Below are 17,671 nucleotides of genomic sequence, written 5' to 3' on the forward strand. Positions count from 1 at the left end.
GGGCGTGCGGCAGCAGAGGCTGCTCTGAGCGGCGCTGCGCAGCTGAGCAGCGAGACACGGGGTGGGGGTGGGGGGGGGGCGCAGGCTCATGTGTGAGCCCCAGGGAACTCTCAGACCGCCCGTGATCACCTTCATCCCCAGATGAGGGCGCTAGGGGTTACCACAGGGTCCTTTGAATGTATCTGGAAACCTCTATATCAGTGAGTCAGGGGAGATCTGACCTTTCTTAGGAAAACCAGTGTCCCCCCCTTTCCCCCCAGGGAGTCTCTTGCCCAGTGCTGTCCTGAGCCCGTGGTTGCTGCGACCTGGCCTTTGGCGGCCCCACTAGACTTCGCCCACGGGCTCTGCTGCTCCGGTCTGGCTCTGGGACGCCTCCCCCGGCTCTCTGCTTCCCACCTCGCCCCTCATGTCCCCTCAGAACGTGCACACCCTGGGCGGGTGAGCCCTGCCGCTTCGGGGGCGGGTCCCCCAATTCCAAGGGCGGTTTCTGCTGGGCTACGCTCCTGCGTTTCTTCTTCCTCACCCGAGACCCTGCGACAGTTCCAGAGACGGGCTGGCCCCCCCCCCCCCCCCCCCCCCCCGTATTCGCTCGTCTCACTTGGACGTCACTGTGGGCGTCGCATCCCTCCGGAACCCGCCCCGCACCCAGCAGCCACTTCCTGAGCAAGGCGACAGAAGGCGGGACAGACCGTAGAGTTTTCCATCTCTAGCTCTAATTGCTCAGGCTACGTCTCCTCGCCAGGAAACTGTACTTTACCTGCAGGCTGGCACCTGGATACAGTCTTGGGGGGCGGGTGGGCGGGGCGGGGGTGGCGGGAGTGGGCTCAGAGCAGGTCGAGGTCAGTGACGCTGGTCGTGTTGAGGTCAATGCCGCAGTGCAGCTTGCCGGCCTGGGCGGCCGCCCAGGGCATGGACTCCGAGGTCCACTTGGCCGCCCAGTCTCCTGCTTTGTTGACCAAGATGACACCCCCTAGTCCTTTGAGCTTCGACTTCATGTAACCCAGCGACACCTCAGCAGCCTCCTCTAACGTCTTTCCTGAAAACAGGGGCAGGTTGAGAAACAGCGGGTCAGTTACTTCCGACGGAATCTGATGGAAGAATCGCGCGCGGTGTGAAAACCCAGAGCGCGCTGGCGGGGGTTCTTGGCGGACCATGTCTGTCTGAGTGCCCCCAAGAGGGACGGTCCCCCACCTCCCTCTGAGCAGGGCCTTTTCTCCCACCCAGGCTCCGAGCCGCCGCTGCCCCCTACAGGCGGCGGACAGTGCTGCTAACAAGCTGAAAGCAACCAGCGCAGCAAAGGAGAAAGGGGGGAGGCCCGTCCCCATCTATTTACAAGCAGCTTCTGTTCACTCGCCCGTCCGTCCGTCCGTCCGCAGACGGCGCGGCCTCGGTCCGCGTACCTTGCTCCACGTGGAAGAGCGTGAGCCTGGCCAGGTTCACCTTCAGGATGCTCTCCCCGTGCCCCGTGGTTGAAATGGCTCCAATGTCATTGTCGGCGTAGCCCCCGGATCCTGCTCGGAGGGAAGGGTGGGTTCTGCCTGAGCAAGAGGGAGGCCGTTCACACACACAGTCCGAGTCTAAAGCTACCTCGATGTCCAGTCCCAGAGCGCAGACAAGGTCAGAGGGGGGGCCATGACCTTGGGATGCCAAGGTGGACCAGTAAGCACCTGTGACCGCCCTGAAATCAGGAGATGCAGGGAGCCCGGGTGGGGGAGGGGAGGGGGGAGGCCGGGGCAGCTACCCCAGGACAGCTCCTCCTTTGCCCCACACCCCCGAGTCTGCACCCCCTCCCCACCACCCGCTCCTGGGAACGAGAGGGAACCGGCTCCAGTCCTCATGGGGCACGTTTTAATCTGTAACATTTCTGTGGCGAGCGGTGCATCCCTCTGGTGCCACTCAAACCTAATGATCACGCCCGCCAGCTCTCAGCTGTCTCGCTCGCTAATCTGCGCCCGTGCCTGGGCAGAGGGCGGCGTATTTAACATTCGGGACTAAGTCTGTGGATCCGGAAACTAGAGCTGGAGAGAAGAGGGAGGCACGGTGGGTAGCTTGGGGGCACCTTCAGCTTCCTGATCTCCATCTCCCTCCCCATGTCACCCCGACTCAGGTCATGCGCTTGAGGGAAAACAGCGCCTGCTGGGTAGGAAGCTGCCGCTCCCAGAGGGGAGGGGAGGGAGGGGGAGGGGAGGGGAGGGGAGGGAAGGGGAGGGGAGGGGAGGGGAGGGGAGCAGTCAGCAAACGTGAACTTGATGATGGGAAGGAAATGGGGGCGGGGGTCCTCCGGCAGCACTACCTATGCAGGGCGAGTCCCCGACTCGGCCGACCATCTTATTCACGATGCCCCCCGTCGAGGTGGCATAGGCGACGTCTCCTTTGGAGTCCAAGGCAACAGCGCCCACCGTTCCCAAGTGTCTGCAAAAAGCAAACAGAAAAGAAAGTGGCAGCGTGAAGACGGGCACCACGCAGCTCAGTGCCTGCCAAGGCCACGCCGCCTGCAAATGGCAAACGGGACACACGGACCCCCACGGTCCTGACTCAGGAGCCGGCAGGGAAAGCGTAAGGTGACAGTGCAGCTCAGACTTGAGTGCGATGAACAATTCCCTGGGCCCCCCCCCCCCCCGTCCCGTCCCCCTCCCCCTCCCCCCTTCCCTTCCCCTCCCCCTCATTCCCTTTTCCCTTCCCCCTCCCCCAGAGACCCGGAGTTCCCATCCAGGGTGGGACCCGAGACCCCGCATTTCCGACCACCTCCCAGGTGCCTGGCCGCGCCCCGCGTTGCCAGGACTTGCTGTAAAGACGAGATGCGGTCATTTCCCCCGACCATTTTGTTATACACCGTCCAGAAGAAACACTGAAAGAGTTGCACGGTAGCCACACGCCCACCCCCCCCATCCTGCAGCGAGCGAGGTGTGGGGCACTTTTGTGGGTGCCCTGCGGGCTGTCCCTCCCCTGGAGCTGCCAGGCCCAGGCCACAGGGCTGTCAACCTCCACGTTTCACTAAGGTGACTACAGCGGCGGGGGTTGGGGGGTTGGGGGGGTGGGGGGGTGGGGTGGGGTGGGGAGGGGAGGGGGTGGGGAGGGGAGCGTGGGTGGCACTGGGCTGTGTCTAGGGCCTCAGGAGGAAGTGGGGGCCAGCCCCGCTGATCCCCCAAAACCCGAACACAGCTGCTAAACTCATGGGATTTCGGGGAGGCCACCGTGGCGGGAGAGAGCAAAGCCAGGGAGGGTGTGGGAGGCCACAGGCTGGCCGGCAGCCAGACGGGAGGCTGGGACAGGTGGGTGACCGCCAGCCGGCCGGCGACCCAGGTCAGTCCTGTCTGAGGCCGCCATCCAGGCTCAGTGGCCCCTGCACGCTCAGCGTGGAGTCCCGGCTGGGACCCCGCAGCACAGGGCCACCCTGCGCACAGGCCACCGGGAGGGCTTCCCCCAGCGACTGCGGAGACCTGGGCCTGTGAGCCGAGACGCGTCACAGCGTCGGCCGTGGTTTAGAAAGGACCAGGCCCCCCCCCCCCCCCCAACGCGGCTACAATGGAGGCCTTGGTATCGGGTGTGGGCCGGGCTGTGCGGGGCCTGGGTCCTCACTCACCCCGGCAGGAGAGGGGAAGCCCCTCTGGAGCCCTGGCCAGGGTGGCTCAGTGAATAGTGCGTCGGCCCGTGAGTGCACCGAGGGGCCTCGGTTTCGATTCCGGGTCAAGGGCACGGACCAACCTTGAGGCAACCGATCGATGTGTCTCTCTCACATCCATGTTTCTCTCTCTCTCCTCATTCCCTTCCACTCTCTCTAAAAACCAATGGGAAAAATATCCTCGAATGAGGATAAAACAACAACAAAGACGGCCTCCGGAAAGCCACGCGCAGCGTCTACGGCAGCCGGTGCAGCAATGGCACTCCTACACCTTGCCCAACGGGGCGAGCAGGCCTGCTCCCGCGCATGCACTGGGGAAAACCCTAAGATGCAAACTGACCGAACAGCAGAACAACTGGCCACTATGAAGCACACTGACCACCAGGGGGCAGACCCTCATCGCAGGAGCGTCTTTCTTCCTGCCCTCCCCCCACCAAGGGAGGTGACCAGGGGGCAGGGCCGCCCAGCAGGCAGCACCAGGCTGCCAGCCAAGGTGGGTGCCAGTGGGGGTCCCCCGATCACCCGCCCACTGGTTGCCCCACAGCTTGGCCCTGATGGCCGGCCAGGCCTAGGGACCCTACCCTGTATGTTGGGAACAGTCTCTTAGAGTTAAAAATTAAAACCTGGCAAGGCTACTCTAACACTGAAAAAACAGGATGATGCAGCGATGACATGCATGCATGGATCAGGCTTGCACATTTTGTGGTCAGCCCTGATTCGGACACTTATAACTGTGTGACAACACCAATTACTTAACTTCTCTCTGCTTCAGTTTTTCCACCCGTAAGATGGGGAAAATGGTTCTACTGCCTCAGAAGGATCATGTTATGTACTGCTTTTTATAATCAGGGCAAATAAATGTAGCTGCCCATACAACAGCAAGATGCCTCTCACCTGTATGAAAAGTATGGTCACTGGTGCATGCAGAGGGATTGCGAGAGGGATGTCCGACTGCCGGTTTAGGCCCTACATCCCCCGAGGGGTCCCAGATTGCGAGAGGGCGCAGGCCGAGCTGAGGTCCGCCCCCGCCCCGCCCCCGTGCACAAATTTCATGCACCGGGCCTCTAGTTTAGTTATAAACATGTGATAAATGTGTCTCAATATATACTGTCCTGCTATGGTATTCATGTGACTGAACGCTGACAAACCACCAATGAGGACTTAGTTGTTAATGTTCACATCTGGATCCTCTCATCAGCTGGGGACGCCGGGAGGAGTGAAACAAGACACACACACAAAATACATCAATTGTGTATTCACTCCGTGAAGTTGATTTTCCTCGCCTCGTATCAGAGAGCACTGACGACGTTCTCATAATCAGCATTTCCACACAGCACCCACCCCACGGGGAAAGCGCTGAACGAGGCGGACTTTCCTGAGTCCATAGACTTCTCAGCAAGTTCTTCACTCATTTTAGTTGGAGGAACTTCCCTCCACTGAGGCAGCAGCAGCTGGAATTTCCAATAGAATTCTGGAAGCTGGATTACCTAGATTTGGAAATGAATCCCGATTCTGACGTTACCACACTCAAATGCAATACGGGGTTACATATGATAAACTCTCCTCGCAGAAGATATTACCACTTTCATTTGGTCAGATGCATCACAATCCCTTATTTAGATCCATGCGGGACATCTTAAGTTCTTTCAAATTTAAATGCTGGTGGTTATAAAGAAAACTGAAAACAGCAGTACGTTGTTCAAACCTCTCTTCAAGTGGTGCTACGCTCTGAGAGTGGACAGAGAAGTAGCCTCAGTAGAAACTGGTTTGAGGATTTTGGACGCGAGTCGGCTCCACGCCAGAACAATATCTTTGTTTCCTTGATCCAGTTTCCTTATATTTGATGGGGTTGTTACTCTTGCATAGTTCACATGCACTTTTGGTTTTGTTTCTCTAAACTTAAAAGGATGCTTTCAATCCTTTTAAAAAGCAAATAACCAAACTTGGAGGTTTTCAAAGCTTCTGTTAAGCTTAGCAATAGAAATTGACAGTTCAAACTAAGTAACTGTAGATAGCATACATTCAAAATTAAATTTCACTTTCTGTTAAAGGCCATGATTTGTTCTTTGAGAATCTTCTGTGGTTTTGCTCAACTCTTCTTCTTTTTTCTTTAAAATATTTTATTGATTTTTTTACAGAGAGGAAGGGAGAGGGACAGAGAGTTAGAAACATCGGTCAGCTGCCTCCTGCACACCTCCCACTGGGGATGTGCCTGCAACCAAGGTACATGCCTTTGACCGGACTCGAACCTGGGACCTTTCAGTCCGCAGGCCGACGCTCTATCCACTGAGCCAAACCTGTTAGGGCTGCTCAACTCTTCTTATCTAGATTGGATTTAATTACTTCAACAGCATTTAGTTGGTGTTCCCACCACGTGTCTGAGATCCGTTGTGAAGTCAGCTATGCGTCTGACCAAGCTGCTCCATTTTGGGCAGATCTAGACCCCGGATTGTCCCACAGCATCTTCACTGTTGGCCCAGCTGAGGGCGTGTCTCCTAGAAAAAGTCAAACCGTGCGCTGTACGCGTGTCACACAGAGTACTGCTGGATTCTTGGCCACACTTCATGCTTCTATGCCTTTTGCTTACCAACCACGTTAGCTCCCTATCATAGGCTTGCCTTCCATCCTTTAATTTAATTTATTTAAAAAATATTTTTCTTGTTTTCAGAGAGGAAGGGAGAGGGATCTATATAAACATCAATGTTGAGAGAGAATCATGGATTGGCTGCCTCCTGCACGACCCCTACTGAGGATCGAGCCTGCAACCGGCACCAGTGCCCTGACAAAGAATCGAACCATGACCTCCTGGTTCATAGGTCGATGTTCAACCACTGAGCCATGCGGCCAGGTGATCATTTTATTTTTTTAAATACATATTTTTTTTATTTCAGAGAGGAAGGGAGAGGAAGGGAGAGGAAGAGAGAGAGATAGAAATATCAATGATGAGAGAGAATCATTGATTGGTTGCCTCCTGCACACCCCCTACTGCGGATTGAGCCCACAACCCGGACATGTGCCCTTGACTGGAATCAAAACCTGGGACCCTTTAATCTGCAGGCTGACGCTCTATCCACTGAGCCAAACCAGCTAGGGCTAGGCGATCATTTTAAACATTAATTTTAGTCTAAGTTAAAAAGCGTTCCCCAATTCTTCTCTTCTTTCAAAATGCATCCCTTAAAAAACAGGTGTAAAGCCACTGAAATGCTCATTGATTTAAGCTTGCTTTTCTTCTCCGAGGAGTGTAACGATGCACAGACTGTTAGCTGTTCAACATGTCTTCTCACCAGGGAACATTCTAGTTGAACTGAGTACTTTAAAAAGTTTACATGTGATTTCATCTCTCAGGTATTACCCATTCAATCAACCCATCTAGATAGTGATCATTAGTTTCCTTATTATTTATCCTAATCACACGTTTGGCATTTTATCAGATTGTGAGATAACTGTTACTCAACCTAGAAAGTTTCCATTGTTTTTGTAAACACTGTGTTGCGCGCCTGGAAGGCAGCGTTCGGCTTGGCTAATGTCGGGCACCTGGCCTCATTCTTTGGAGGACACGACACTGATGTTTCATGCCAGTGTTTGCCCGGGTTATCAGTGGTCTGCTGTCGAGGCAGCGTCCCCCCCACTGCTGGCACCCGCTCCGTCCCGTTCTGTGCGGGAGGCTGTGGATTAGCAGCTACGGCGTCCGTTGGGGAAGAAGCCGACGTTGCAGGGACTTCATCCGGACCCGCCAGGTTGTGGATTTGGAGAGAACAGTGGTTGTGACTTTCATTGTTTGGACGAGTCATGAGCTCTTCCTTGGACAGAGACTGTTGTGCCCGTGCGTAGCTTTTGTGGGCTCAGCCGGGAAGAAGGCGGCCTCCTTTTACTGTTTTGCCTCTAAAAATGCAAGCAGACGGCTTCTTGGAGGTTTTTTTTTCTTCTTCCTTCTCAGTTTTTCCTTCGGGAGCTCCTCTGGTCTTTTCTATCAAGAGCGTGAGATGTGCACCCATTTTCAATGATCTAGGGTTGAAAAAGCGAAATGTAATTATATTGAACGCACAAAATTAGAATATAGTTTCATCAAAACTAAAGAGCAAATCAGTAGAAAAAATTTTAGGTACAGTTTAAAAAAGTTAGTTTTTTCCTAAAAGATGCAAAATTATCTCTATATATAAAAGGCTAATCTGCAAATTGTCCCCTCGGAAGTTCGACCGGGAGATCGGGAGTTCGATCGCTTGCTATGACATGCGCTGGCCACCAGGGTGCGGCGCGGAACAAAGGGACCCTACCCGTGCATGAATTCTGTGCCCTGGGCCTCTAGTCTATTAATATTACAGTCAAACCATGAATTACAATGACTCTGAAACCCAAAATTGCTTAAAAGCTGGAAATTTTAACTTAATACCTTTGAAAATTCAACTAAATTGTTTAAACCTTTTATACGAATACAAGCATCCCTACTTCTAACATTCAGTGTGCGTTTAGCTGCCAACATAAAGCACTGGGTCTTCCTGCAGGTGCTGTGAGGACTGCGCTGCCCAGTCCAGCGGGCACTGGCCACTCGGGTGCACCAAGCACAGGAGACGGGGAGTCCGCAGGGAGACGGGCTGCAAATGTCAAGTACACGTCCGATTTTGAAGATTTCGTATGAAAGAAGAATATAAAATATCTCAAATAATTTCTTTCCTTCTTTTTTTTAATCCTCACCAGAGGACATTTTTTCATTGATTTTTAGAGAGAGTGGGAGAGGGAAAGACAGAGAGAAACATCAACGTGAAAGGAACACATCGACTGGTTGCCTCCTGCACGCACCCTGACCAGGGCCTGGGCCGGGGAGGAGCCTGCAACCCAGGTATGTGACCTTGACCGGAATCGAACCTGGGACCCTTCGGTCTGCAGGCCGATGCTCTATCCACTGAGCCAAACCAGCCAGGGCTCAAATACTTTCTTATACTGATGATGTGTTTAGACATAATGGGTTCAATATATATAATATTAATTTCACCTGTTTCTTTTTACTTTTTAAAAATAAGGCACTCATATTGGACAGTGCTGATCCAGACCTACATATACAGGGTGTCCCCCCAAAATGTATACACACACTTTGAATAATTATAAAGTCAGTGTTTATTAAAATACATTTCATTTTCAACACTGAGCTATCGGCTGTTAACGTGTGTATCGATTTTTGGGGGGACACCCTGTATATACAAACTTAAGAGTGACAGGCACCAGCCCTCGTGTACAAGTCTGGCAGTTGCTGTACCAACTCACGAACGCCCCAGAACCACACATTTAAACAAAGAGAACGGAGACGCGGCACCACCGAGAAGCAACACGCCGTTAGGCGAGAACTGACTTACCAAGCTATCACTTGCCTTTTTCTCTTACCTGAGCTGCTGTTCGCTCTCCCCCACCCCGAGCGGGGCCCGATGAGGCCGGCAGCGTCGCGATCCACCGACCTTTCGACTCAGGCGGCCTCTGCTTCCAGGACACAGAGCAAGGGGCGCACAGAGGCGCCTCCCTGGGGGCTGAATGGTGTTAGTCACGAGCGTGGACGACGAGGGCTATGGGTCACGCGGTGCCAGGTGCCCGGGTACCTGTAACACACCAACTGCTTTGTGGTTTTGTGACCGGAGGGTCCCCCGAGGGCAGGGCCCGGGACAGAGCCCTTCGTGCAACCCTGGCTGGCGGAGAGGTGTGTCAGGAAACAGCGTGGCGGCATCTGCGAAATCGTACATGGACCACTGACAGAGCCTCCCCGTCCCCGTGCTGTGGTGTCCGGGGACTCCGCCTGCGGACACCACAGCACGCTCCGCGGGTTACCAACAGCCGCCAACGTAGGCCGCCGGCCGCCCGGTGAAACACACCCTTACCGCGGGAGACGCCTCCTGTACCCGCCTGCCGCCATCTAGGCCGGCCATGCTGCCTTCGAGAAAGCTCCCTAGGACTAGGTGACAGTAGAGGCGCCCCTGGCTAAGCGGCTCACATCTGAAAACCAGGCAATGCCAGTAGATTCCGTTCCATTGTCAGCTCCCAGGCCACGTTCAAATTTCATCTCTCACATTTCGTTTCAAATAAGGGGGGTTTTATTTGGGATTCTGACCCCTGTAACAGGAAACTGCAGTTCAGGACGTAGGATTAATGTGAACCTGTAAGACAGCGGTTCTTAACCTGTGGGTCGCGACCCCTTTGGCGGTCGAACGACCCTTTCACAGGGGTCGCCTAAGACCATCCTGCATATCAGATATTTACATGACGATTCATCACAGTAGCAACATGACAGTTATGAAGCAGCAACGAAAATAATTTTATGGTTGGGGGTCACCACAACACGAGGAACTGTATGAAAGGGTCGCGGCGTGAGGAAGGTTGAGAACCGCTGCTCTAGGAGCTGCGCTGCTTTCTCTGCACCCTAAAAGGACGTCAGGGGCCCCAGAGGGAACACCAGAGGGCAGAGCGTGTTTCGTCTATAAGATAGCAAGCTGGTCCAGAAGCATCGAGTCCTGGCCCGTATGGCTCAGTGGATAGAGCGTCGGCCTGCGGACTGAAGGGTCCCGGGTTCGATTCCGGTCAAGGGCACATGCCTGGGTTGCCAGCTTGATCCCCAGTAGGGGACGTGCAGGAGGCAGCCAATCAATGATTCTCTCTCATCATTGATGTTTCTCTCTCTCTCTTTCCCTCTCCCTTCCTCTCTGAAATTAATAAAAATATATTTTAAAACATAATAAAATAAAAATATATTTTAAAAAAGAAAAAGAAGCATCGGTGAGTTCACACAGTAACGCAGGCACGCCTGTATTAAGTCATGCTGGGAGGGAGCTCTGCTGGCTGAGTGTCAGTGAGTTCTCACCCTGTATCAGTGATGGCGAGCCTTTTGAGCTCGGCGTGTCAGCATTTTGAAAAACCCCAACTTAACTCTGGTGCCGTGTCACATAGAGAAATTTTTTGATATTTGCAACCATAGTAAAACAAAGATTTTTATTTTTTTACATTTATTTTATATATTTAAATGCCATTTAACAAAGAAAAATCAACCAAAAAAATGAGTTCACGTGTCACCTCTGACACGCGCGTCATAGGTTCGCCATCACTGTCCTATATCATAAAAGCGTAGTATGCAAATTATCCCCTCCACCAGAGTTCTTCTGGGAATTCGACCAGGGGGCGGGCTGGGCGGGGGAAGGGAGGAAGGCCTGGCGCTGGCAGGTGGCCAGGGGAAGGGAGGGACACTCTTGCCATCGGCGGCAGCCGCTAGGGACCCTGCCAGTGCATGAATTCTGTGCACTGGGCCTGAGGTAGCAGTAATCAATGAGGTTAAGTTTATTATTATTAAAAAGCAAAGGGGCAGTCTTCCCGTTACTGTGTGCATTATGCTGTTCAAAGAGTGAAACTGCTGAGCGCTGCTGGGCTTCTGGAAGAACTGTAAGCAACCCAACATCCGCCCGCCTTTCACACCCGAGCATCCCCCACCGCGAGCCTCAGGCGGCGCTTACTTTTGCGGCTCTGGCTTCGGAGCGCTTTTGCAGTGCTTCTCCTTCTCGAGGCGTTTTCTGTTTCTCTCTGTTACCAGCTGCTCCCTGGGAACCTCTTGGACCCCCATGGCGGCTGCGAACTCGGCGGCCCCCCGGTCAGTCAGGAAGCAGTGAGGCGTCTGGACCAGATGGAAACGGGGTGAGTTTTTGAAAAAGTTGAAATCTTTTTAGCTGTTCCTACCGGGCGAAGAGAATGCCTCCTCTCCGGGTACAAAACCTCAGAAATGCAGATTTCAGTGGCTCACTTTTCTGAATGTTGAAAAGAGGCTGGCTTTGAGTTTTCTATTTAAAAAAAACCCCACAAAAATAAAAATGATGGTATAATGCTAGAGATGTGACTTACATAGGTCTTTTAAAAAAAATCCTTACCCGAGAATATATTGAAACATTTTAGAGAGAGGAAAAGAGAGGGAACGAGAGGGAGGAGGGAAAGGGAGGAGAGAGAGAGAGAGAGAGAGAGAGAGAGAGAGAGAGAGAGATAAAACATTGATGTGAGAAAGAAACATCAATCAGATGGCTCCCGTATGCATCCTGACCAGGGATCGAACCTGCAGCCTAGGTCTGTGCCCTGACTGGGACTTGAACCCTGGCATTTTGGTGTATGGATGACGCTCCAACCAACCAAGCCACCCGGCCAGGGCTACATATGATCTTACATTTAGAGAACATGATCCGTTTTTATTTAACACATCCTATGAAACAGCTGGTCTGTTTGGTTTGCATGTGCTATGTTCTACGTGTTGTGAGAAGGCTGGACACGGGAACATAACAGGGAGACAAAGCGATCACTGGTCAAGTTACATCGCCCTCGGAGTCAGACCCTGGCTCCGTGGAGGGACTTGACATTCCTTCCCTCCTTTCACACAATTGGAAGAGTGACCTCAAGTACGTCCCCACAGGCAGGCCCCTTCGGTCACCAAGGGCCGCGGCCGCCCCCAGGGAAAGGGCGCTTCTCTGGCCGCGCATACCTTCTCCATCACGAGCCGTGCCAGCTTGATGGGGTTCGCGATACAGCGCACGGCAGACACGGCGCCCGAAGACAGGTCTTTTCCACTCATGATACTGGCGTCCATTTCCACCTCCCCATTTACGTTCAAGACGGATCCACAGCCTAAACCCACAAGGAAGGGGAAAGCAAGAATCCAGAATTCAGAACTGGCTCCGAGCTCCCGCTGAGCTGCCCACTTTACCTCCCCCTCCACTCCGGCGCCAAAGGAAGATTTCTTAAGACAGAAACCTGACTTGGTAGCCCATGACCTGCCAATCAAAACTACGGAGCCCTTCTGACTCACTCTCCCAGCTTCACCTCCTCGCCCGGCGAGGTGTTCCTGACCTGTCAGCTTTCCCTGAACGCACCATCAGCTCTCATTGCCCTGTGCTTGGCAATGCTGTTCTCCTTCCCGCTAGGACACTTCCTCCAGCTTTCTCGGCCTGCATAATGCCTATAAGTCTAGTCTCTCTCTCTCTCTCTCTCTCTCTCTCTCTCTCTCTCTCTCTCTCTTTAAATTATTATTGATTTCAGAGAGATAAGGAGAGGGAGAGAGAGAAACATCAGTGATGAGAGAACCATTGATCGGCTGCCTCCTGCACACCCTCTATGGGGGATGGAGCCCGCAACCCAAGCATATGCCCTTGACTGGAATTGAACCTGGGTCCCTTCAGTTCGCAGGCTGACACGCTATCCACTGAGCCAAGCCAGCTAGGGCAGTCTAGCTATTCTTTACCTCTTTGTGATGGTTTCCTCATCTGTAAAAATGGGGTAAGAACAAAGCTCAAGAATATTTAAAGGCTTATAAACATATCCGGCCCGAACAAGGTAAAATTCGGTGTTTGGTATCCAGTAGGAAATTACCAGGCACACAAAGAAACTGGAAAACATGACCCATAATAAGGCAAAAAAAAAAAAAAAAAAAAAGTCAATCCATGGTAATAGATCCAGGAATGACGCAAATGATAGCATTAGTAGACAAGGATGTTAAAGCAGCGGTGACAACTATATTCCTTATGTACCAGAGCGTGGAGGAAACTATGAAAGAGGCTCAAATAGAACTTCTAGAGATGAAAACAAAAGACGACTGAACTAGAACCTACTGGGTGGGATTAACACCCGATCAGGGGTGTAGATGGGTCAGAATCGAGCTGAATTGTTGGACACCTCGCCGGTGCCTGAGCACTGCTCGGTGGGGTGGGAAAACCCACACGCACGGAACGAGGTGCAGAATCTTAGGAGCAAAGGCAACCACATGGAGCAAAGCTAAGCCTTTTCAACAAGTGGTGCTGGAACAACTGGCCATCCACATGCAGAAGAAGATAAATGCAAGTAAGCAAATAGCATGTGACAAAAATCAACTATTTTCATAACCCAGCAATGAACAATCGGTAACTGAAATTTTAAAAAGCATGTCGTATTTACCCCGCCACCAAAATACATGAAATAATTAGGTATAGATCTAACAAATGATGAGAGAGAATCATGGATCGGCTGCCTCCTGCACGCCCCGCCCTGGGGATGGAGCTCGAAATCCGGGCACGTGCCCTGACCGGGAATCGAATCGTGACCCCCTGGTTCTTAGGTCAACGCTCAACCACGGAGCCATGCCACCGGCTGGGCTACGTAACCTTTCTGTGCCTTAGTTTTCTCACCTGACACATGAGCATAATAATTACACCCAACTCATCAGACTACGGTGCAGACGCAATGAGTTAGTTAATCATGCACATTTCGCAGACACTGTCGGGTCAGCAGTGGGCATTCAGAGCAGTTATGATCATGATGACTCTAATCCACTGAGTGAAAGGGGCAAACACAGACTGATCCATTCTCACGGCTGCATTTACATGGCGTTCCCGAGAATGCAAATCCGTCCACAGCAGTGGTTCTCAGCCTTGGCTGCAGATGAGAATCACCTGGGAATCTTTCTAAAATCCTGATTTCTGGGCCTCCTCCTCCTCCAGAAATTCTGTTTCTTTGTTACTAATGTCGTGGCTCCCACCCCATCACAAAGAAACAGAATTTCCGGAGGACGAGGCCCGGAAATCAGGATTTTAAAAAGATTCCCAGGTGATTCTAATGTGCAGCCAAGGTTGAGAACCACAGGTCTACAGAGACAGAGGCAGCTCAGCGGACACTTGGTGCTGGGGATGAGTGGGGGAGAGTCACGGCAAAGAAGCGACTTTTGGGGGTGATGGGAAGGTTTTAAACCTTGATTCTGGGCGGGCTCCCCTTCCCAGCAGCATGCCCCAGCCTTTCCCTCCCCTCTTGTCCCCCCACAGGCCTGCATCACCTAAACTCGAGGAGACCCACCAGCCGTGCACCAGCCGGCCAACGGCCAGTGGCAGCTCCACCAGGGTTACCCCCCCACCCCCCCCACCCCCGCCCGACCCAACCTGCCACAAGGCCCCTTTTTACCTGACTTCTCAGTGGCCAGAGCAGCCCCCCCTTTCCCTGTTGCTGCTTCTACCCTAGGCCCTTCCTTGGGTCACTATCCCCAACTCTAATAAGCGTCCTCTCATTTTTTTTTTTTTTAAATCTTGCTTGTGATGTGGTTACACAGGTGTATTATGCATTTTTCACAACTCCAAATGGACGCAGTTTACGGTAGTAGTACCCCCAACGCCCCCACAGAAAGATGTCATAAGAACACCTCTTAACGATGTGAAGAGGTTACAGGGGGAAAAAGGGAGGAAAAGCTTAAACAAGTTTAAAGCAACTTGGTCAACAGGTACTAGGAGAAAAATGAAATCTCTGAAGCATTTTAAAGTCGACCCCAAGGCGGATTCGCTTCACGAACCCGTTAGACGGGGTCCCGTTCCTCCGGGGGAGTCGCCGAACCGGCTTGGCCGCCGCGCAGACCCACCTGCGTTGAACTCGGGGTCGTCCTCCAGGACGGCCACCGCGCTTTCCACCGCGTCCACCGCGCTGCCCCCCGCCTTCAGGACGCTGTACCCCGCGGTGGCGGCGCGCAGCACGCCCTGGCGCATCATCTCCTTGCGGTCCTTGGCGATGTGGCTGGCGCCGCCCCCGTGGACCACCACCACGGGGTTCACGGCCACCGGGTTCACGCCGCAGGGGTTCATGTCGACGGGCCCGCGGGATCAACGGGACGAGAAGGTCATGTCAAAGGGCCCAGGGAGCCACGGGCGCAGTCCGCTCGGGATTCCGTTGGGGACCAGGTCGCGCTTCTACTCCGGCAGGAAGGCGGGGAACACAGCTCAGGCCCTTTCTGGAAACCAGGGGGGTGGGGATGGTGCGGGGTCAGGGGTGGGGACGGGGGAAGAGGCGGCTGGTCTGAACTTCGCAGGAGGAGCCTAGAGCGCCCCCTGGCTCCCGTGTCCCCCCCCCCCCCCCGCCCCCGCCTCCCGGAGCCGGGCCACCGGCGGGGCAGGTGCGAGGGTGGCACCTGGGCCAGAGCCCCAGCCCGCCTCCCGGGCTCCCCGTCGGGCCTGAGTGTCACGGGCATGGACTGCTGGGGCCCCCCCCCGGATCCCCGCCAGCCATTTCCCCGGGCATCCCTGAGGCCAGACACCCCAGGGGCCGCTTCACCGGTGCCCTCCCGCCTCGAACCACCGGCGGGGACTCACCGAGGCACCACGGGAGAGGACGCCGGGCTTCGGGACGGGCCGAGCCGCCCCGCAGGACTCGGAACCTGCACGGCCCAGACCCTCCGCCAGGCGGGTCTGGAAACCGCTGGGCTCGCAACTGCCCCGCCTGCAAGGGCGCCGGGGCGCGAGGGCGGGGCGCGCGCGGAATGGCCGTAACCCCCGCGGGAGGCGGCCCGGCGTCGATCTCCCGGTTCGGCAGGCGTCTCCGCGGCCGCCGGACCCGGGGCTGCTGCACCCAGGTGAGCTCCTAGAGGGAGGCCCGCACCTCGTCCTCCTCCTTAACAGCTGGGCGGGTGTTGGCGTTGCTGGCGAGATGCGCCAAAAGATGGCCTAAGTGCCCACCGACCACTTGGACACCCCACCAGGAGCCCCAGTGCGGGCGGGGTTGGCTGAAGAAGGTTTTGTAATTTAAATGTGAACGTTGAGAACGAAGAGACCTACTAGGAAGGGCTTCTGGTGGCTAACTGGGCTCAAAACAACACACACACACAAAGCGTAGCAGCCATTTCTACGCAGGGGCCTCTCCAGGGAACTGCACTTGAGGGAGAAGCCTGCTCCAAGCTGCTGCCTCTGCCCTGAACTGTCTGCACCGCCTGCCGCCTCTGTTCCTTCCCGCCCAATCGGAGCCATGAAGCTCTACCAAGCAGAGTGGCTCCATCCTCACTAAGGACCTTGCCTTTTGGACCAAACAAACTGCAAAGATTTGGAGTCATCCATCCTTTGCCGAGAAAGGACCAATCAGGGACCAGGGGCAGGGATTTCTGCCTAAATGAACCAACTGCAAGTGTAGTTTCCCTTTCCACTGAAGACTGGGAGGGGCTAAAACACCTAGGAGCAGAGCCCACTGGTAAGGGGGAGGGCCTAGCCTAGTCTAGGAGCCTAGCCTAGTGTCTAAGCTTAGCCTAGGAGCCTCCTCCAGCTTTGGAGCAGAGCCTCAGAGCCTTGGAGCCTAATACATGACAATTATATGAAATTCACACCTTAGTGTCCACAAATACAGTTTATTAGAATACTAGTGACCCGGTGCACGGATTCATGCACATTAGGAAAGGAAATTAATTAGAAGGTGGCTGGCGGGTGGGGCGGGACTGGGCTAGATGGTTAGACACGCCCTGGAGCCAACCTCCTGCAGTCCCTTCACTGCTGGCTGCACCTGGGATGGCGCCGTGGCTCGAAGGGCGTCTGTGGAGTGAGTGGGGTCCCCCCGGCAGGTGGGGTCCCTTGGCCTGGCCTGTGGGGATCAGGCCGAAACCAGCTCTCTGACATCCCCCGAGGGGTCCCGGAGTGCGAGAGGGCATTCTGCAAAGTTGCTGCCATATAGGGTGTGGAACGCAAACACCAGAGTGCAGTAAACCAGATTCGGGGCTGACAGCGCCCCAGCAACAACATAACCCACGGCTGAAGGTGGAATCGCACAACCCCGCAAGGGATTGGGCTCCCTCCTCTCTGGTTTCGGGGTGCATCACCCGAGAACCGCCGCTGCCAAGTCACTACAGCTCGGCAGCTCCTGCATTGTATGTCTCCCCCCTGGTGGTCAGTGCGCATCATAGCCACCGATAGGGGGACACAGCATATTAGCCTTTTATATATAGACATATATATAGCCACACCTATTTGTGTACATATTGTTGATGACCGCTGTCAAACTATGAGGAGAGACTTGGAGCTTCAACTGAGACCATCAGCCATTCTCCCTCTGGCTGCTACAGACAAAGCAGCTGACCTCTGGTCTAGGATCTCGAATTCCCTTTATCATCTTGCATAGCTGGTTAAGAACTTTGGAGTTGCCTCTTTCACCAAGGACCATCTTTTCTAAGCCAATTAGCCATTCCTTGGCGGGGTGTGTGTGTGTGTGGGGGGGGGGGGGGGGCGGCAGAAGAGTAGGCTGCATGGCCTGCATAGGAGTCCCTGACTTAGGCACCCGGAG

General features: G+C 54.2%; 1 protein-coding gene across 1 annotated transcript; it reads right to left on the reverse strand.

Moving 5' to 3' along the window:
- Nucleotides 1–691: 691 nt before the first annotated feature.
- On the reverse strand, nucleotides 692–16,453 carry ASRGL1 (asparaginase and isoaspartyl peptidase 1). Its single transcript, XM_059710431.1, has 7 exons — nucleotides 15,724–16,453; nucleotides 15,000–15,365; nucleotides 12,111–12,253; nucleotides 11,104–11,261; nucleotides 2,294–2,412; nucleotides 1,401–1,511; nucleotides 692–1,036 (listed from the first exon to the last, which is right to left on the reverse strand). Exons 2-7 carry the CDS (start codon nucleotides 15,217–15,219, stop codon nucleotides 825–827), a joined length of 963 nt encoding a protein of 320 aa, XP_059566414.1. The 5' UTR covers nucleotides 15,220–15,365; nucleotides 15,724–16,453; the 3' UTR covers nucleotides 692–824.
- Nucleotides 16,454–17,671: the final 1,218 nt, after the last annotated feature.

The sequence above is a fragment of the Myotis daubentonii genome, chromosome 9 (assembly GCF_963259705.1).
Source record: "Myotis daubentonii chromosome 9, mMyoDau2.1, whole genome shotgun sequence".
Classification (NCBI taxonomy): domain Eukaryota; kingdom Metazoa; phylum Chordata; class Mammalia; order Chiroptera; family Vespertilionidae; genus Myotis; species Myotis daubentonii.